The sequence below is a fragment of the Mesocricetus auratus genome, unplaced genomic scaffold, assembly GCF_017639785.1.
Source record: "Mesocricetus auratus isolate SY011 unplaced genomic scaffold, BCM_Maur_2.0 Super-Scaffold_100010, whole genome shotgun sequence".
Lineage (NCBI taxonomy): Eukaryota > Metazoa > Chordata > Mammalia > Rodentia > Cricetidae > Mesocricetus > Mesocricetus auratus.
In genome coordinates this window covers 17,366,018-17,383,974 of record NW_024429194.1, presented here as the reverse complement: position 1 = coordinate 17,383,974, position 17,957 = coordinate 17,366,018, and the positions used below count along the sequence as shown (strand labels likewise).

The 17,957-nt window shown below is 48.3% G+C and overlaps 1 protein-coding gene across 6 annotated transcripts in view; it reads right to left on the bottom strand.

Annotated features, from left to right (window-relative positions):
* Positions 1 to 15,112, bottom strand: part of Ankmy1 (ankyrin repeat and MYND domain containing 1) — a 46,440-nt gene extending 31,328 nt beyond the window's left edge. For all 6 annotated transcript variants that reach the window (XR_005879799.1, XR_005879797.1, XM_040753005.1 and 3 more), the window contains exons 1-6: positions 14,977 to 15,112; positions 14,560 to 14,719; positions 11,361 to 11,550; positions 8,337 to 8,480; positions 2,195 to 2,667; positions 290 to 506 (exon numbers count right to left, since the gene is read on the bottom strand). Coding sequence is in view for 4 of the 6 variants with exons in the window: in XM_040753005.1 (XP_040608939.1) it covers positions 290 to 506; positions 2,195 to 2,667; positions 8,337 to 8,480; positions 11,361 to 11,550; positions 14,560 to 14,702 (1,167 nt within the window). In the remaining 2 variants the exon portion in view is untranslated. The remainder of the gene's footprint in view (positions 1 to 289; positions 507 to 2,194; positions 2,668 to 8,336; positions 8,481 to 11,360; positions 11,551 to 14,559; positions 14,720 to 14,976) is intronic.
* Positions 15,113 to 17,957: the final 2,845 nt, after the last annotated feature.

Sequence of the window (17,957 nt, the reverse complement as noted above, 5' to 3'; positions counted from 1 at the left end):
GCCCTCAGCAGGACATGAGGGGGACCAGCTGGCACCCATGCTACCCTCATCTGGCTGCACTATAGGTGGACGCACAACACTCGTTTGGCCTTGATGAAGAGACTAGTGTGTAACGGAGAGAGGAATGGATCCCTCCCAACCTGCTTCCATCTGGCCTTGAATGTCACACTTGGATGGGTGGGGTTTGGTTTGGTGCCGAGGACTGGCTAGCTCCTGTCAGACACTCACTGCTTGAGTGAACCACACAAGGGAGCCCACGGGGCAGTGTTCCTATGGAGAAAGGACTTACCGCGGCAGCAGCCAACACCGTGTAGCCCTTGGAGTCAGACACATCAGCACAGGCAAGGTTGTTCCTCAGGACGCCAAAAATCCAGTTATAGTCCCCTTCCTCAGCCTTCAGGATCATCTCCCTGGAGATATGCTCCTTGGGGCCACCGGGCCCAAAGCAGCTGCGGTTCCCCTCCAGGATGGCAGCTATGTTCCAGCTGGCATGCACACTCTTGTTCCTGGGAACACATCAGGCTTCGTGGGTATTAGACTACAACCTGGATCACCCATTGCCTTCGACAAGAAAGAGCCCAAGTGGGGCTGCCTCCCTCCACCCCTCATTCTGCTGACTCCTCAGAATGCCTCTTCCTGCTTAGGGCTCTCCTTCCCTTAGTACCCATCACCCCTTTATCTCCCTGAGCCCTAATGGCTGCACTGCCTGCCAGTTACAATCAGGACAGAGTACCCAGTGAGGGAGACACATCATCTAGAGGTAAAGTGCTCAGGTTAAGTACTGAACTGCAAGCACTGCCCCCTTGTACGTGTCTGGCTCCGTGGGCTCACTACCGTTTTACTGGGAAATATGCTCTCAGTGGCTGGACCCTGAGTGAGCAGAAAGCCAGCAAGCACATGGCTCTACTGTTGGAGCCAAGCAAACACATCCCACCTTCTGCTGGAGTAGAGAATATCAATGTCCCATGGCGCAGGTCATCACACAACACTAAATCTAAATCTTCCTGTATGTACATACAGAATGCTATTCACAATCAAGAACCCACAGATTTTATTCACTCAATAGCTGTCCATGTTTGGTAGCTCAGTTGATGGCTACACAATGGATGGGTGCCATAGGCAGGTAAATGATTGGGTGGATGGATGGATGGATGGATGGATGGATGGATGGATGGATGGATGGATAGGTGGAAGGATGGATGGATGGATGGGTGGGTGGAAGGATGGATGGATGGGTGGGTGGATGGATGGATGGATGGATGGATGGATGGGTGGATGGATGGATGGGTGGAAGGATGGATGGATGGATGGATGGATGGATGGATGGATGGGTGGATGGGTGGGTAGATGGGTGTGTGGATGGGTGAATGCATGGATGGGATGGCATGGATATGTGGGTATAGATGAAGTGGGCAAATGGGTGGATTGAATGAATAAAAGGGTGGGTAGATAGGTGGATAGATGTAAGGGTAGTTTCTCGGGTAAAAGGATAAAAGAGTGGGTAGATGAATTATTAATCGATTGATGAGTCAATGGAGTGGGTGTGTAGGCGGATGGATGGATGGAAGAATAGATGGATGGAAAATAGTCATGTGTGCCCATCAAATGCATTCTAAAATGTTCACTGATATCTGAGGGCATTGTTTAAGGAAGTAAGAACAGTAGAAGGTATTTGAGTATTTTAACTTTTAAGGTGAAGAGTTTTCCCTGGGTGGGTGCTGGCTTTCCCCAAGCTATGGGCATGGAGGGTCTCTTCAGAGACAGCAGAGCAGAGCCAGTTTTCATGGCTTTCCTTGCAAAGACCAGAGGGTAAATCAGTTTGCAGGCCTCATTCCTTCCCCGCATCCCACTGTTGGCTCTCTGCAAGACCCTTCATTAACAAGCGATAGTAATAGTGATCTCTTCTATTATGTTGGTGTGGAGAGACTTGACTCACAGAGCCTCTAATGGCAGACAGGAGCCTGGATTTCAAGTGTACAAGCTCTAGCTTACACAAGAGGGAATGTTCACGGGTCCAAAAGCCAAGGTTTGCCCTTGGAGTCATTGAGACAAATGCTGTGTTCTCATGTTCAACAAGCAATGCCGAGAGGTACCCAGGCCCTTAGCAGCAGCCCAGCAAAGGGGAACAACAGAACCCTTCCCAAAGGGGACCCTATTCAATGAGGAGACAAGACAGAAAGACCAGACTGATCACCTGAACTTGTAAGTTTGCTTCTGAATTTTGACCAACAAAGGAGTCTCATTTGTTATAATCCAGGGCTCTTCATCCTCAATGAATGGAGGAATCTCATTCATGAAGATACAGTCATCCAGCTCTCTTCGAAGGGTGCCTGTCATGGGCAGGTGGTTGTTGTCAGTCGAATAGACATGCATCTCTGGAGGCAGCGTGAGGTCATCATTCAGGAGAAAGCGTTTGTATTCATAGAAGAAGGGGTCCTGCTCCTCAGGAAGACCCCACTCCACCTTCTCCTCATCTGAGAGACTGATTCTCTCCTTTGAGCTTGTGAGGAAGTCTAAGAATTCTGGGTAGTTCAGCAAGGAGAAGCTGCCGGGGACCTCTGTCCCCAGTTTGAGGAGGTGCTCACGGAACCATAGTCCAACGTCCTGGCTGCCATCAGGGTAGGTCTCAATGCCTGGCCCAAACCGTTGGTCATCTTTATACAATCCCTACAAGGGAAACCACAAGGCCAGTAGAGACACTCAGTCAAGCTTTCTACTTAGTTGCAGTTTCATAAAATCAGCAAAGAGAGTGTACTCCTAAGAAATGTACTGCACGCACGCACGCGCGCACGCACAGGCACACACACACACACACACACACACACACACACACTGAGGTATGAGGTGTACTGGGCACTAGGGCAGAGCATGGCCATCATGCTCAGATAGAATGTAGGTGCACGGAGAGGGTGCTATGGCCAAGTTGGAGGACAAAGGGCCAGGCTAGGAGTTGGCCTCTCTCAGATGAGGACTCCAGGGGGCTGTGATGGAGACACACGGGTGTGCTCATTCCCAAGAGACTCCTGCAGGCCTGAGGGCTGGGGAACATCACAGGCTTCTTATCTCTTCATTGCAGATAAGGTCCTTCAGAGATGCATATTAGGAACCCATCCCACCTGTCACTTTGCTTCACTCCAGAGTGGAGGGGAGGAGGAGGAAGGAGGACAGGAAAGGGAAGAGGAGAGGAACTGCTCTTTGCTTTCTATGACCCCAGGGGAGAGTGTGACTTCTAGGCCATTCTAAATGCTTCCATCACCACCCGCCTCGGGTATGCAGAGAAGAAAAGGATCTCAGACAAGAAAACGGGCATCAGCGGTCTGGTGCAGGGGTGGAAGTAAAGCCCTAGCTTCCCACAAGATGTGCCTCTTCTATAGTAACCTTAAAAGATGCTGGGAGGTCACTGTGAGGTCAAAGGTCAACAAATGTCAATGACCTAAAATATGGAGATGATGGCACCTGTGCCCTCATCTACCACCAGGCAATCTCATCTTGGCTTCCTGGCTTCAGTCTGAGGTGGGCATAGGAGATGTGAAGGTCTGTAGCCTGACAGAGTGGATCCTGAGAAGAGGAATACAGTGTCTGAGGGTGACTTCACTCTACAGGGAGGTGCATGGGGCAGCAGATGCGTTTCTAGAAGACGCTGTGAGGGACTAAGGCAATGGGGGTGAGAGGTTCATAGAAGTAAGTGGTGGGGTGGGGCATAGTGAGGACCCAGGTAGCCTGCAGGCCTGGTGGGCCCAACAGGGAGGTAGCACCCTTATCTGGAAAGCTCAGCTTAGGTTGCAGCTATAAGAGCAAGTGGGCCAGGAAGAGACACTAGGGAGCCAAGCAAGACAAAGACCAGAGGGGAAGAGGCACTCCAGGGGGAAGCTGTCACATGGGTGCGTGGAGTCCACAGTCCTCTTGATCAAGACCCAGTAACTCACCTGATAGGAAACAATTCAAAAATATAACCCAAACACAAGTTGGCTCCTCACAACAAAACAGACCTGTATTCAAGGGGACTGCAAATCCAAGGCCAAGCTGGATTGCAGAATGAGTTCAAGGTCAGCCTGAGTGACTTGGCAAGACCCTCTCTCCAAATAAAAGCTAAAAAAGCTGGCACAACTTGCCTAGCATGCACAAGTCCCTAGGTTTAATCTTAATTGCATTACACTTGTTCTTCAAAAGACACCACAGTGCTGAAGGATATGTTTAAATCGTAAAACTGTTTGGAAGAATTAGCATAGAAAGCTCTCTAACCCAATTAATATCACTAACTAAACATATAACAAGTCACCATGAAGGACACACAGACAACAAAGAGGAATGGGACGGAAACAGCGTCGCCTGCCATCAAGGTGCTCCAGACCCACGCACACCACAAGGAGATGTCCCAACGTGCCCACATGAATATTAATGGGCTGTCAAGAGAGACAAGGGTGTGGAGCCGCTGAAGTGTCTACTGGTGGCTGAAACGCCATGACTGCTTTGCGAAGCTGTCTGGAGTGTTCTCAGGAAAATGATTGTTAAAAAGCAACCAACGCTTGAAGAACTCAAAAGAACCTCTGCCAGTGAACTAAAAAGAGGGAAGCAAACAACAGCAGCAACATCAAAGCCATGTGCTACCCACACAGTGAAACCCTTACCTGTAAGGAAACTCAGTGAAACATAGACACACCGGCCTCAAAAGGTTCGTGTCTAGACAAAAGAAAAGCAGACAAGCCGCACTGCACACGGCATGATTCCATTTATAAGAATGTAAAGAGTGATGTAAAAAACTGTGTGTGTGTGTGTGTGTGTGCATGCGTGCATGTGTGTGTGTGTGTGTGTGTGTGTGTGTGTTTGCCAGATGGTGGTGGTGTGCACCTTTAATGCCAGCACTCGGGAGGCAGAAGCAGGCAGATCTTTGAGTTCAAGATTAGCCTGGTCTACAAAGTGAGTTCCAGGACAGCTAGGGTTACACAGAGAAACCCTGTCTTGAAAACACACACACACACACACACAAAAAAAAAAACAGACAAACAAAAAACCAGGCCCGGGATGAACTTAAACTTCTGCTCCTCGTGACTCCACCTCCTAGGTCACAGGCATCTATGTCATCTATGACATCAGTTTTTGTGGTGCTGCCAATCATACCTGGAGCTTTGTGAGTGCTGAGAAAGCACTCTACCAAATGGGCTGCATCCCCTGTCCCGAGGGGGAACTCACTTCACTACAGCATTTATGTTTCGTCCAACCTTTCTGAAATATCACTCTGATATGCAAAGCTTTTCAGATATTTTGCTTTTTTTTCTTAATAAATTTTGTGCTCTGGTCTGTGGGACCTGAAGGTCTAGATCAGTAGAGCATGTTCCCTCAAGTGTGTAAGGCCCTGGGCTCCACCCCAGCACTGCCATAATAAAGAACCTGGTGTGTGTTCCACATTTACAGAACTCCTTGGTTTGGAGAGGTGTAGCACAACCATTCAGTAGACACCATCACGATGGCTTTCGGCTACTGTACGGGACAAGGCAGATCTAACTGGCCAGTGACCATTACTGAACTAAATTTAAATAAGCACACACACGTTTTCAAAAAATAAAGAGGAAATATCTAAAATGATTTAAAGTTATGGTGACAGATATACCACAGTGAAAATAATGTCCCAAAATTTCTATAACCTTATTAACAGACCTTGGGTCATGAAATATTGAGGAGGGCTTTTGCTTGTTTGGGTTTTGGTTTTCATTTGTTTATTTCATTTGTTTGCTTTTAATACAGGGTCTCTCTATGTAGCCCTGGCTGTCCTTGTGTTTGCTACACAAACCAATGTGGCTTCCAGTTCACAGATAGCCACCTGCCTCTGCCTCCCAAGGCTAGGATTAAAGCTGCCCTGAAGAGATTATTTTTAAAGAGGGCATATAAATTCATTATAGTAAAAGAGCATAAGACAAATACCAGGGACATACACTAAATCCAAAATTTTACTCATCAAATAAGTAACATGGTCTCAAAGTATACAAAACTGAATGTGGCACTCTAAGGAGTATTTTAAATAAAAAATGTTTTCAATTGTGGTGAGACATTATAACTTACCATGTTTGAGTACTGACACAATCATCAAACCAAAAAAAAAAAAAACACTTTATTTTCAACTTAAAAAACCGCAAACATCAAAAATATGTGACTCAGAAAACACTGTGGCCAGCAACTGCTGACATGTTTTTAAACGTTGGCCTTGGGCCCATGAGAGGTTCAGCAGGTAGAGAAGCTTGCTAGGCAAACCTAGTGACCAGAATCCCATTCCCTGAGCCCATGTAAATGTGGAACCAACTCCACAAAGTTGTCCTCTGGCCTTCATGTGAACAAACAAATTTTCAAAACAAACACTGCAAAGTCAGACGTGCTGGGTAGACATGGTGATAAAGGCTTTTAATCACAGCTTTTCAGGAAGCTGGGCAGGATGGCCACAAAGTCAAGACCTGCCTGGGTTACAGAGTGAGTTAAAGGCCAATCTCAGAACAGTTGAAAAGAGGGCTGGAACTGGAGCTCCACAGAGAGCATTTGCCTTGCACGAACAAGGCCCTAGGTCTGATCTTTAGCACCACAGAAGTAAGAACAAAAGAAAGAAAGAAAGAAAGAGAGAGAGAGAGAGAGAGAGAGAGAGAGAGAGAAGGAAGGAAGGAAGGAAGGAAGGAAGGAAGGAAGGAAGGAAGGAAGGAAGGAAGGAAGGAAGGAGGGAAGGAGGGAAGGAGGGAAGGAAGAAAGAGGGGAGGAGAAAGGGAAAAAGAAAAAGCCTGACCATAGTCTAGGTTATAACACAAGTCTCAGCTAACTTAAAGCACCAAAATCATGCAAATTAAGCAAGCACACAGGAGATCAGTAGCAAAAAAAACAGCAAAAGCCAAAGTCTGAACATAAAAAAAAAAAATAGAAACCATGGGTCAAAAAGCAATCAGAGCAGAAATCAAAGCACTTTGAACTGAATGGAAATGACAATATGAGGCCATCAAAACTGTGGAACACAGAGCCAGTGAGTGTAGCCGACACAAAGTGGGCCATCAGTAAGTGAGAAAAGCTTAGGAAGTCACTGGAGGCAGGAGAGCACAGGGAGGATGGACAGGAAGACACTGAGGCTGACACAGAACCAAATGACAGATAAGCTGGGCCAAAGCCGATTCTCTGAGGGAAACAAATAACAAAACTGATAAACCCCCGGGGCAAGGGGTGACGGATAGGCTGTCTGGCTCTCTGTTAGGGCAGAACTACTCCCACCCACAATGAAACGCATTGCTATTGGCAAGGATCACTAGTAACACCGAGTGTTCACAGGGATGCAGACTGGAATCCCACAGCCATGGGTAGAAGACAAGACATCATAGACAGGGAGCATTCAGAAGGCCACACTTAGAAGATTCCCTAGACAAATGAAAACCTGCATTTAATGTTTGCATGCACACACAAAACCAAACTAAACATGTGCGCACAGCAGCTTTAGTCACAATTGCCCCAATCAGGAAACAGTCTAAAGGACTTTTCGTTAAGCTGTGGTGGCTTCATACCATGGAGACTTCAGTAACCAAAGGAACAACAGAACATTGAGCCATGGGGCTGGATCTGCCCTGCGGGCCAAGAGGAAGACACGGGACCCAGCTCTGCAGGGCTCCACTGTGTGGTCCTCTCTTGCAAAGGCACAATTACAGGCAGAAGGTTAGCTGGAACTGGAAGGGACACTTACTACAAAGGCATGGGCAGTGTATCCAAGCACACAAACCAACACCTGTTGAAGCTTTCAAAACTTTCTAGTGATAGAGTACTTATAATTGTAAATTATATATAATAAATTAAGGGGTGGAAAGTCATTTGTGTTTTTTCCTGGGAGGAAGAGGCAAGTTTTATATGTTATGTATAAGAAAGATCCATTTTATATATTAAAAAATAAACATTTATGGTATTTTTAATTCAAAAGATACATAACTTGATAAGATCCTTCTGGGAATAGATAGGTGTATTTTTATTTTTTATTTATATCTTTGTTGCTGGTAGCATTATAGCCACTAAAATAGGAAAGCTACTTCTACTTAAACTTTTCCAGAGTCTAAATGTCTTTTTCTCCAGCGGCCTAGACAACAGTTGCACCCACTCCTCTCCCCAAAATGCAAAGGCCCACCCAACATAAACAGAGGTCCACCCCTCACATGTATGTTCATACGGTAGCCTTGCCCCTCATGAACACGCAGCAGCCTCTCCCTCATGAACATGTAGTAGCTCCTCATAAACACACAGTATGCTGCCCCTCACATGAACACACAACAGTCCAACCCTCATGACCACACAGGGTCCCCATCTATCGTATGATGATAGTATTTCCTCACCTGGAATAACTTGGTTTTCATGAACATGGTGCCATAGCCTTCTCGTTGACTGAGGTAAAACATGCCTGTGAAGCTGGAGCCATCTGGCCATGTGTAGGTGCCCACACCATGGCAATGGTCCCGGTAAAACTGCCCGCGGTAGGTCTGTGGAGTGGAGACGTCAGTGAACCTCCTATCTGGAAGAAGCCACTCGGCTCTGGAACCCCCACCCTGGCAGGTAACTGCTAAGTCAGGCCACCACACCTGGCTGGCAGAATGAGGACCACAGGGCTGTGATGGGCTTCTTGGGTACCCAGACACAAGGCTTCTTTCAGTCCAGGTGACCAATGTGATAACTGGAGGGGTCTTCAGGCAACTAGCCCTATGAGTCCATACTCCCTGCCCTCTGCTCTGGTCTGGACTTGGGTGGGGGTGTTAGAACTGCCTGGAGCTGCTGTCAGGCCAGCACCAGCCCTAGGTGTGGCAGAGTGATCTCCCCTCTTAGGAGTCCTGGCCCCACCCATAATGAGCTCTCCTTCAGGTAACAGAGGTCAAGCTGGCTGCAGGATGCTTGCTGGTCGGGGACCCTGAGCCTAGCTAAGGACAAGGTGGGGTTCACTTATGGGTCCATTGTGAGCCTCTATGCCCTTGTCCTGAGCCCTTCAGGTGACAATGCCAGGTGGGTGTTTCAAAGGGGACGAGAGGGGAAAGGAAGGTGTCACCCATGCCCCAGGCACTGTACTTGACCCATATGCTGTGAGGTGGCATCTCCCTCCTCAGAAAAGGCTGAGCCAGCAGCTCTTGGTTGTGATTTCTCAAGAAGTCATGAACAGTGGGCAAATGAGAAGCAAGGTGAAGACTTGAGACACAAACACACGGGTATCACCATCATCAGGAGCCACACGCCAGCTCCTGACATCCCTGAGTTCCAGGGCTGGGTTGGAGGCTCTGCCCACAGCTGCTCCCATTGCAGATCTTGGAGGACTCCCGCCCTTCTTCCCATCCCAACACGTCATTTCTCCTAAGACCTCACCCTAAACAGCTGCTCCTTCCCCCATTGCTCTCCTCTGACAAGTGCACCTCTAATGATTCACACCCCCTGTGTAATTCCCCTGCTCTGAAATGCTCCCAGCAGAAAGAGTACATGACCAAGTATGCCTACCTCTGCCCTGCCCCAGGCCCCAGCTGCCTGGATCAACGCAGCCTCCAGACTGGAGCTGGGCTCAGGGGACTTTAGGAACTAGACTGAGAAACTCTGTTCCTTCCACTGTTTCTTGAGCAAACAAGAGGGACTAGATGCTGGAGGGAGGACTGGACCAGGCAAGCCCAGCCTTGCGGTTAGAGAAGCCCTTGCCAGAGGGAGAGCCACACTTGGAACAAAGGCGCACAAGAGGAGCCCATGACCCCCCACATGCCATGAGCAGCATCAGACAGGTTCCAGTGCCAGGGCTCCTAGACTACCTGTGGAAGTGCGAATGTAATTGGCCCCCATAACTTCATAGGGAGTGGCGCTCGGGGGTGTGGCCTTGTTGGAGGAAGTGTGTCACTGTGGGGGCCGACTCTGAGGTCTCTTTCGCTCAAGCTTTGCTCAGCGCGACCCTCAGACCATTTCCTGCCCTGCCTACAAGACGTTCGACTCTCAGCTACTTCTCCAGCACCACATCTCAGCACCCTGACATGCTCCCGCCATGATGATAATGGACTGAACCTCTGGAACTGTAATCGAGCCCCCTAATTAAATGTTTCCTTTTATAAGAGTTGCCATAGTCATGGTGTCTTTTCACAGCAATAGAAACCTAACTAAGACACTGCCCTCATCTCTTTCTCCAAGTCCTCTACCTGGACATGGATGGTAGGAAAATCGAACATCTGGAACTTTTCATAGCAATGCATCCCTGCTGACCCAGCCAGGCTTCCAGACACAGTGCACCCCCAGCTTTGCTGCCCCCTGGGCCCAACCAGTGACACAGGAAGCACAAACAAATTGGGCATGGGCTCCAGTTTTGGATCCCTGCCTCCAAGAAGTCGTCACTTAGGTCCTGGGCATAGCCTAGCATGGGGGCCTACGTGAATTCTATAGTTAAGAATATCCTTTGCCATCATTTTCATCTTAAGCAGCAAGCAATTTCAATAGGATAAAATGTGTGAGTTTCTGTGATAATCCGAAGCTTTAAAACATTTAGCCCCCCTTGGGGGCGGAAACCTACTACTGTTATTTTGCCAAACTGGCGTATGTCGTCAAGCTGCCTTCTCACTATTTATATTTATATCCATGGATTAGTACTGCCCTCAACCTGGGCAGAAGCTTGTTTTTTGTAGTGGGCATCAATCAGTGCAGAGATTGGTAATTGGTCAAAGTGCTGAGAATAAGTGATTGTCCCACCTCTGAGGCTCGGGGGACATTGTAGAAGAAGTGGGGTAGGATGTGCCGGGGAGGAGAGCTGTGACGTATTGGTTTCTGGGCATGACATGGCTGTTACGCTCCTGAGCTCGCAGCATGTGTGGCTACCTGCACAAGACCTGCGTAGGATTCCGAGCAGACGGGGAGGCGGCTCACAAGGCCCCATCCCTAGCTGAGGAGCTGTTTGCTGGCAGTCAGTGGCTGCTGGGGATGAGACAGCCCATTTCCTCCAGGAGTGTGGTTGCTCCCCATGCTCCAGGGGAGGGCTCCACACCAAGCAAATGGGAGGAGCACCAGCTGGACTTAGCGAGTTATTTTAAGAGAGAGGACATTAAGATGGGAAGGGAACGTGCTGGGTGGGTTGGAGAGAGTAGAGAGTGGAGTAAATATGCTCAAGGTAAATCCTCTACACTATGAAACTGTCAAAGAATACAAATATTTTAAATAATGAAACATCCATGCAGGACAAGCGATTATCTTCTTCAGTCACAGCTTCCCAAACTGCATGCATGACCCCCAGGAAACCATGACATGATGGAGAGGTGCGCAGAGAGCTCCTCTGGGGATCTCCTGTCGAAAGCCTTAACCCTATCCTGCGGGCAACACCTGCTCTCAGGAGAAAGGCCCCTGCTGCAGCCACCTACCTCGCCTGTGGGCCAAGAGAACTCGCCAAATCCGAGCTTCATGTTGAGTCCGAAGTCCCCTCTGTAGACACAGCCATCCTGCCACTCCTGCACCCCTTGTACGAGCTGGATGTAGGTCCCCTTCAGGTCCCGCTCTCTCGGGGGAGCTTCGGACTCCTCATCATCCTCCCTGGGATGCACTGAAGGGTCCCTAGGAAGGCCATGACAGTGACTACATGCAGAGCGCCGCCCCTCCATCTCATGTTGCTCTCCTGATAACCCTAAGGCTCCGCATTTCCCCAAAGGGAAACTGGGGCATAGAAGATGCCATGATTGTGGGGCTGCTCAGGAAATGAACTGTGCAGGAAGGGTACAAACTGTCAAGAGTAAATGTGCCCACCCAGGACATAGGACCAGTCAGTCCCTCTAGCTATTTCCAGACAGATTGCCCACGGCACAGTCCTCCCTCCTGAGCTGGCAGTACAAGCCCCAGGTTGAGCAAGAAACAGACACTCAGACGCACAAGTAGACCCAGGAAAGGTCTGAGAGCAGCTGGAGAGGCAGCAAACTGACAGACAAATGGACAGACACCGGATGCATAAGCCGTAGTAGGGAGAGGTGTGTCCAAGGTAGGTTTGCCTCCCTCTTGGCCTTGTGTTCTCAAGGGATAAGTTGTTACTTAGACAAGGATCTCAGCCTAAGCCCATAACACTCCCCCCTCAGGCCCCTCTCAGTTCTCTCCGGATGCTGCATGCTGATGCCTCTGCTCTGGAGACCAATTCCAATGTCTAGCTGGCATCACACAACATGGGACCCCTTAGACCCTGTGATGATTAACTTCGGCTGTCAACCAGACTTCATCTGAAATCAACGAAAACCCAAACAGTTGGGCACACCTGTGAAAGATTTTCTGGGTTGGAGCATTTGAGGAGAGAAGACTCATGCTAAATCTGAGTCACATTGTCTGGTCGCTGCCGGGACATAGGAGGAGGAAGCTTTTGCTTCTGCTTGTTTGCCCTCACTCTTGCTGGCAAGTTCATCTACCCTGCGGAGGCATTCCTGTTGCTGGAGCCTACTTCTCTGATGTTATAACAAGTGCCAAAGATCAGGGGAAAGATCCAAACCTGTGACCTGGACAACTTCCATTCTTTGAGGAGACAGAAATTGTTGGAATACTCAGACCACAGCCTGTAAGCCACTTTAGTAATCACATGCGTATAGTATATGTGTTGTACTATTGTGCTTTTATACATTGCTGCGGAACAAGCTTTTTGTGCACTGTGAAGATTTGTCACTCGGATCGCTTTAATAGAAAGCTGATTGGCCGGTATCCAGGCAGGAATTATAGGCAGGGCAACCAAACTAGGATGATGGAAAGAAGAAGGGTGGAGTCAGAAGAGACGCCAGCCAGTCGCTGAGGAAGCAGGATGAGTAGAAAATGGGGTAACAAGCCATGAGCCACGTGACAAAGCATAGATAAGAAATATGGATTGAGTTATATGTAAGAGTCAGGTAGTAGTAAACCTGAGCTATTGGCTGAGCATTTATAATTTATATTTAGTCTCCCAAGTCAGTTACTTGGGAAGCAGCTGCCAGTTATTTTGGAACACGCAGTTGAGACAGGAAACTTCTGCCTACAAATGGCACCCACTATCTGGCATAGATCCACCTAAGAAAAGGTTCTAAATACACAAAAAACGGAGTCAGACTCAGCTTCCTAGTCTCGTGCCAGCTGCAATGCAGAGAGACATGTCTCCCCACAGCTACCTGTGACATGGAGTTGGCAGCCAATCACCATGAGGTAAGTGTTGTGGCAGGTTTCTGAAGTCTCTCACATGGGCCACAATACAGAGAAGCTTCTCCTAGCCACTGCCTGCAGGCTTGAGGGCTCCACCAGCAAACTACATGGCAGATTTAGGGGTTTTGCTCATGCAGACCGAAAGGAATGCAGATACACACAAAAGATAGATTCAGGTGGGGGGGGAAACCCTAAATGGACTACAGTGTGTTAAAAATACACTTGGAAGAGAAAAGAAAAAGGGTAGAGAAAGTTCTTAAAAAGGAATAAAGTAATATAAAAGAAAAAAGCTACATAAAGATGGGAAATACACAGAGAGTCTGGATCCTCTGTGTGTGTGTGCACGCGTGCACATACATACATTTATTCTGTCCGTTCTGTTTCTTTGGAGAACCTTGACTAACACAGCCCTAACCCAGTCCACCAGTCAATCCTTGAGTACCTATTAAGGGCAACTGAGCCTAAGCTCACCATCTACCCAATAAAGTAAGGATCACATTTGAAGAAGACAAAACCCACATTTGGTGTATTATATAGACAGAAAGAAGTCAAGAAGGACAGACACCCAAACGATCATAATGAGGCTGAAGGCACTGCTGTGCTGTTGTGAATTCTCTGCTTTCCTTTTTTTCTCTCCAACATGTCTTCCGGTGGCCCATACTGGCCTCAGACTTAATGCACCCACAGTGATGGCCTTGCACTTCTAATCCTCCTGCCTCCACCTCCCAGGTGTGGGACTGCAGGCACGCAATACCGCGACAGGTTTGTGCAGTGTTGGGATTCAAAGCCAGGGCTTTGGGCATTCTAGACAAACAACTGAGCCACATCCCAGCTCGGAGATGTAAATTCTTATGTTAGACTCCTAAACACCAGTGCAGGTGGGGGTTTATTACAGACCAGGCTCTGCTGAGGTTCCTGGCCGAGCAGCCCCTACTATTATCAGCCGCGTAGTGAAGAGATATGCTGGTAACAAGGGCCATTCCTTCAACTGCCTAGAAGTGGATAGGATTACTCGGACAGTCCTAAGAACGGGCATGGGATTCCTGCTTCTACTTGACCATCCTTTCCCCTCTTGGATTGGTATACTTGGGACTAGGCTAGGGAGGTTTAAGGAACCTTTAACGATGTAGGAGGAGGAGGTGGACGAGGAGGAGGACGACGAGGAAGGGGGTGAGGAGTAGTAGTATGGGAGCCAGGGTCTCACTATGTAGCCCTCGTTGGCCTGGATTGCCTTATATAGGCCAGGCTGGCCTTGAACAGACACATCTGCATGCCACTGTCTCCCCAGTGCTGGGATTAAGGTAGGGTGCCACCACACCAGGTCCCTTTAGCAATGTTTGAGACCTGCCCCAGTATTGAATTCTAGCTGACTCATTGCCCTTAGGTGCCGATTGCATCTTCCTGCCAGCAGGACCCCTGCACCTTCTGTTGAAGAAGGTATAGCTCTTCACAGATTCCTGGCTCTCGGTGTCAGGAGACTGACTACTTCGTCCCTCCAGACCTCTGGGGTTGTAAGTTTTCGAGCCACGGGAGTCCAGAGTGACAACGGAACGCGAGTCTTCCATGTCTCTCTTCTTCAAACCTAGAAGCAAATCTGTGTTCACAATTCGCCCTTAGGACTGAGGACAGTGGCTGCTGGGGGACCCGCCCGCAGTCCCATCAGACTTGGGTGACCTTCTTCGGAGTCTCCAAGTAGACCCCTCTAGCTCCTGAGGGTTCGCTGGCCTTTCTGGGGGGTTCCCTGGCCTTTCCAGAGCGGTCATCACCGCAAGGGCCGTCAAAACCACATGGGATCTAGCCTCGCCCGCAGACCTCCGGCCGCCCTCAGCAGACACACACCTTTGGCCTAGACTGCACCAAGCATCTCAGAGCGCACCCAGCGATGTAGAGCCACCACAGGAGCGCGTCACGTTGCCCTGGAGACGGCCACGCTCAGGGTTTGCTCCAAGCCCCAACCAATCGGAGTCAGGTCCCGCTGACCCCAGACCCGCCCCTGAACAAACCTCAGCCAATGCACGAGCGGAACTGAGATTGCCACGCCTCCTCCCAACCATCGCCAATCCCTGAGCTGATCACGCTGACTCAACCACCGCCAAAGCTCGAGCTCTTCTGTGACTGCGGGCTCCTCCTGTCAGTCCCACAACGCCAGTTAGCCTTCGGGCCGGAAGCTGCCAGCATTCCTAAAGAGAATGCTTGGCGAAAGACCCTGGGGCCAAGGCATGATTAAGACCATCTGACTGCCAAACCCAATTTTATGCAGTGGTCGCTCACAAAGCCCTAGACCGCAGCCTGGTCCAGGCAGAGAAGAAGACCTCTAAGAAAAGGGGCTTCTAGAACAGGGTTGCACTGAACAGGGTTGCAGAGAGGATGCACTGGAGTGTGTGTCCAGAGACACAATGAGGGACTGGGTACCAATGTGCCCTAGGCCGTGAGTGATAGGATGAGCTGCAGGTGGAAAGGCTGCGCCAAAATCCATGACGTGCTGAAATTTTGTTTATATCCGTAAGTGTATACATGGACACTTAGCATACAAAGATCAAAAAGGTGTATTTCCACAGTTTGTCATAAAGGTTCACCAGGCACAGTGAGTGGCACAAGCCCCTCATCCCAGTACTATCCTGGCCACTGGATAGGACAGAAAAGCCTTCCAGACCCCTCCTCATTCCCATTAGCCCAATCCCACTCCTGAGGCTGAGGAAGGAAAATCGCTGCAAGTTAGAGGTTAGCCTCAATCACAGAGAGAGACCTTCCATCTTCTCAAACCCCGACCCTTTCCAAGTTATTCAAAAGGAATGTTTTCATAATATGTTAACATTCATTGAGAAAAACTAGTAACATTAGTTTTTTTTTTAATTTTGGTGAGTTGGTAAATTTAGCAGATTCCACAGATTGGATAGTTGGAAACTGATCTCAGGCCAACTTGCTTTCAGCAAATTAGCAGCTTGCATTGCCAAAATGGGTGTCTGCAGGCTTGAAGGCGCCTACTGAGCCACCACTGTTGCTACGGGATTCAGTGAATCACTGGCTGGGAATGAGGCTTTCTCTACTAAAACTGTTAAGGACTGGAAAATTAGCAAAGAAAATCACTTGAAATCACATATTAGACCCAAGTTTGCTATTTGGAAGCAATGATGGGGAAAGTGAAATTCCAAAAGGACTCTTCCTCTATTGCCTGGAAAGTGTAAAGTGATTTTAAGTTCTCACAAAACTGGGAGACAACAGTACTGGCTGCCACTAACTCTGTTTACCCACCACCGGGCCCTAGCTCAAAACTGTCATTAGAGAAAAGCACATGAATATATGTGACATGTACTAAGTGAGCAGACTTGGCAAGCGAAGAACTGGCCTGCTTTTCTTAGGGTGCTTTGTAGTAACCTTGGATAGACACCTGTGATTCTGAACTTGTGCAGAGCTGTAAAGCCCTAAACTTATGATGTATTTACAAAAAGCCTTTATTCTGGTTTGAATTTTCTCTGAGGTGAAAGTGGGCTAACTGTGTGCAGTTAGTCTGAGCAAAAGGAACAAGCAGGCTTTTTAAGTGTCTACGGTACTAGTGGGACAATTAGATCTAGTTATGAAGCAAGTACTAATATATTTTCTATATACCAAAATTATATAGGTAAATGAAGTCATCTTCCTGATCACTCACAGATATGTGTGCCCAGTAAATGGAATATTTTCATAAGATAAACATACAAGCAGTGGGAAAACACCCAAAGCAATTCTTAGAGAAGACAAGTTCTTAAGGAAGAAATGAAGTGACCCATGAGAGAAATTACAGACAGGAGCAACTGGTTTCCACCTTTCCAGGTGGAGCTCTTCATCAGAGAATCACGCATCTGGTAGGTTGGCCTGCTGAACACTGTTGATAACCTGCTGTATACTCCCACAGCAGCCCTCAGTACTTCCATGCTGGCCACAGGATAGGACAGAAAAGCTTTCCAAACCCCTCCTCATTCCCATTAGCCCAATCCCACTCCTGATGCCATCTGTGGTGTATCGGTGGACTTTCTCTTTCCCACCAGCCAGCTCCCCAAATAAACACACAGAGACTCGTTAATGATTATAAATGTTTGGTCAATAGCTTAAGCTTGTTGCTAACTAGCTCACAACTTAAATTCACCCATATCTCTTATCTACACTCTGTCATGTGGCAGTACCTTTTTTCATCACAGCATGCTCATCTCCTGCTTCCTCTGTGCCTGGCTGGAGACCATGCCCTTCTTCATCCACACGCTCTTTTTTGGCATTCTTTTTGTCTGCAAGTCCCACCTATCCTCTATCTGCCTAGCTATTGGCCATTTAGTCTTTTATTAAACCAATCAGAAGGCTACCTTGGCAAAGACACATCTTCACAGTGTCCAAAAAGGCTATTCCCTAATGGTGCTGGTTTGAATATGAATGGTCCCTATAGATTCCTATGCTTGAATGCCTGATCACCAGTTAGTGAACTGTTTGGAAAGGGTGTGGCCTTGTTGGGGAAGGTGTCACTGGGGATGGGATCTGCTGTTTCAATCTCTACATTCCTAGTTAGCTTGTCCCCCCCACATACACATACACACTCACTCTGCCTGTGATTTTTGTCTCAAAAATGTTAAGTTCTCAGCTACTGTTTCAGAGCCATGTCTACCTGCCTGCTCCATGAACTCCTCCATGATGATCTATGCTCTGTGACCCTGAGCCCCAAATTAAATGATTCATTTTATAAATTGCCTTGGTCATGGTATATAAGCACAACAAAAGAAAAAGTAACTCTAAGGCACTGTCACAGGTGTGAGTCTTCCCTGACACTTGGGAGCATCCAGAGCTTGCTCCTGGAA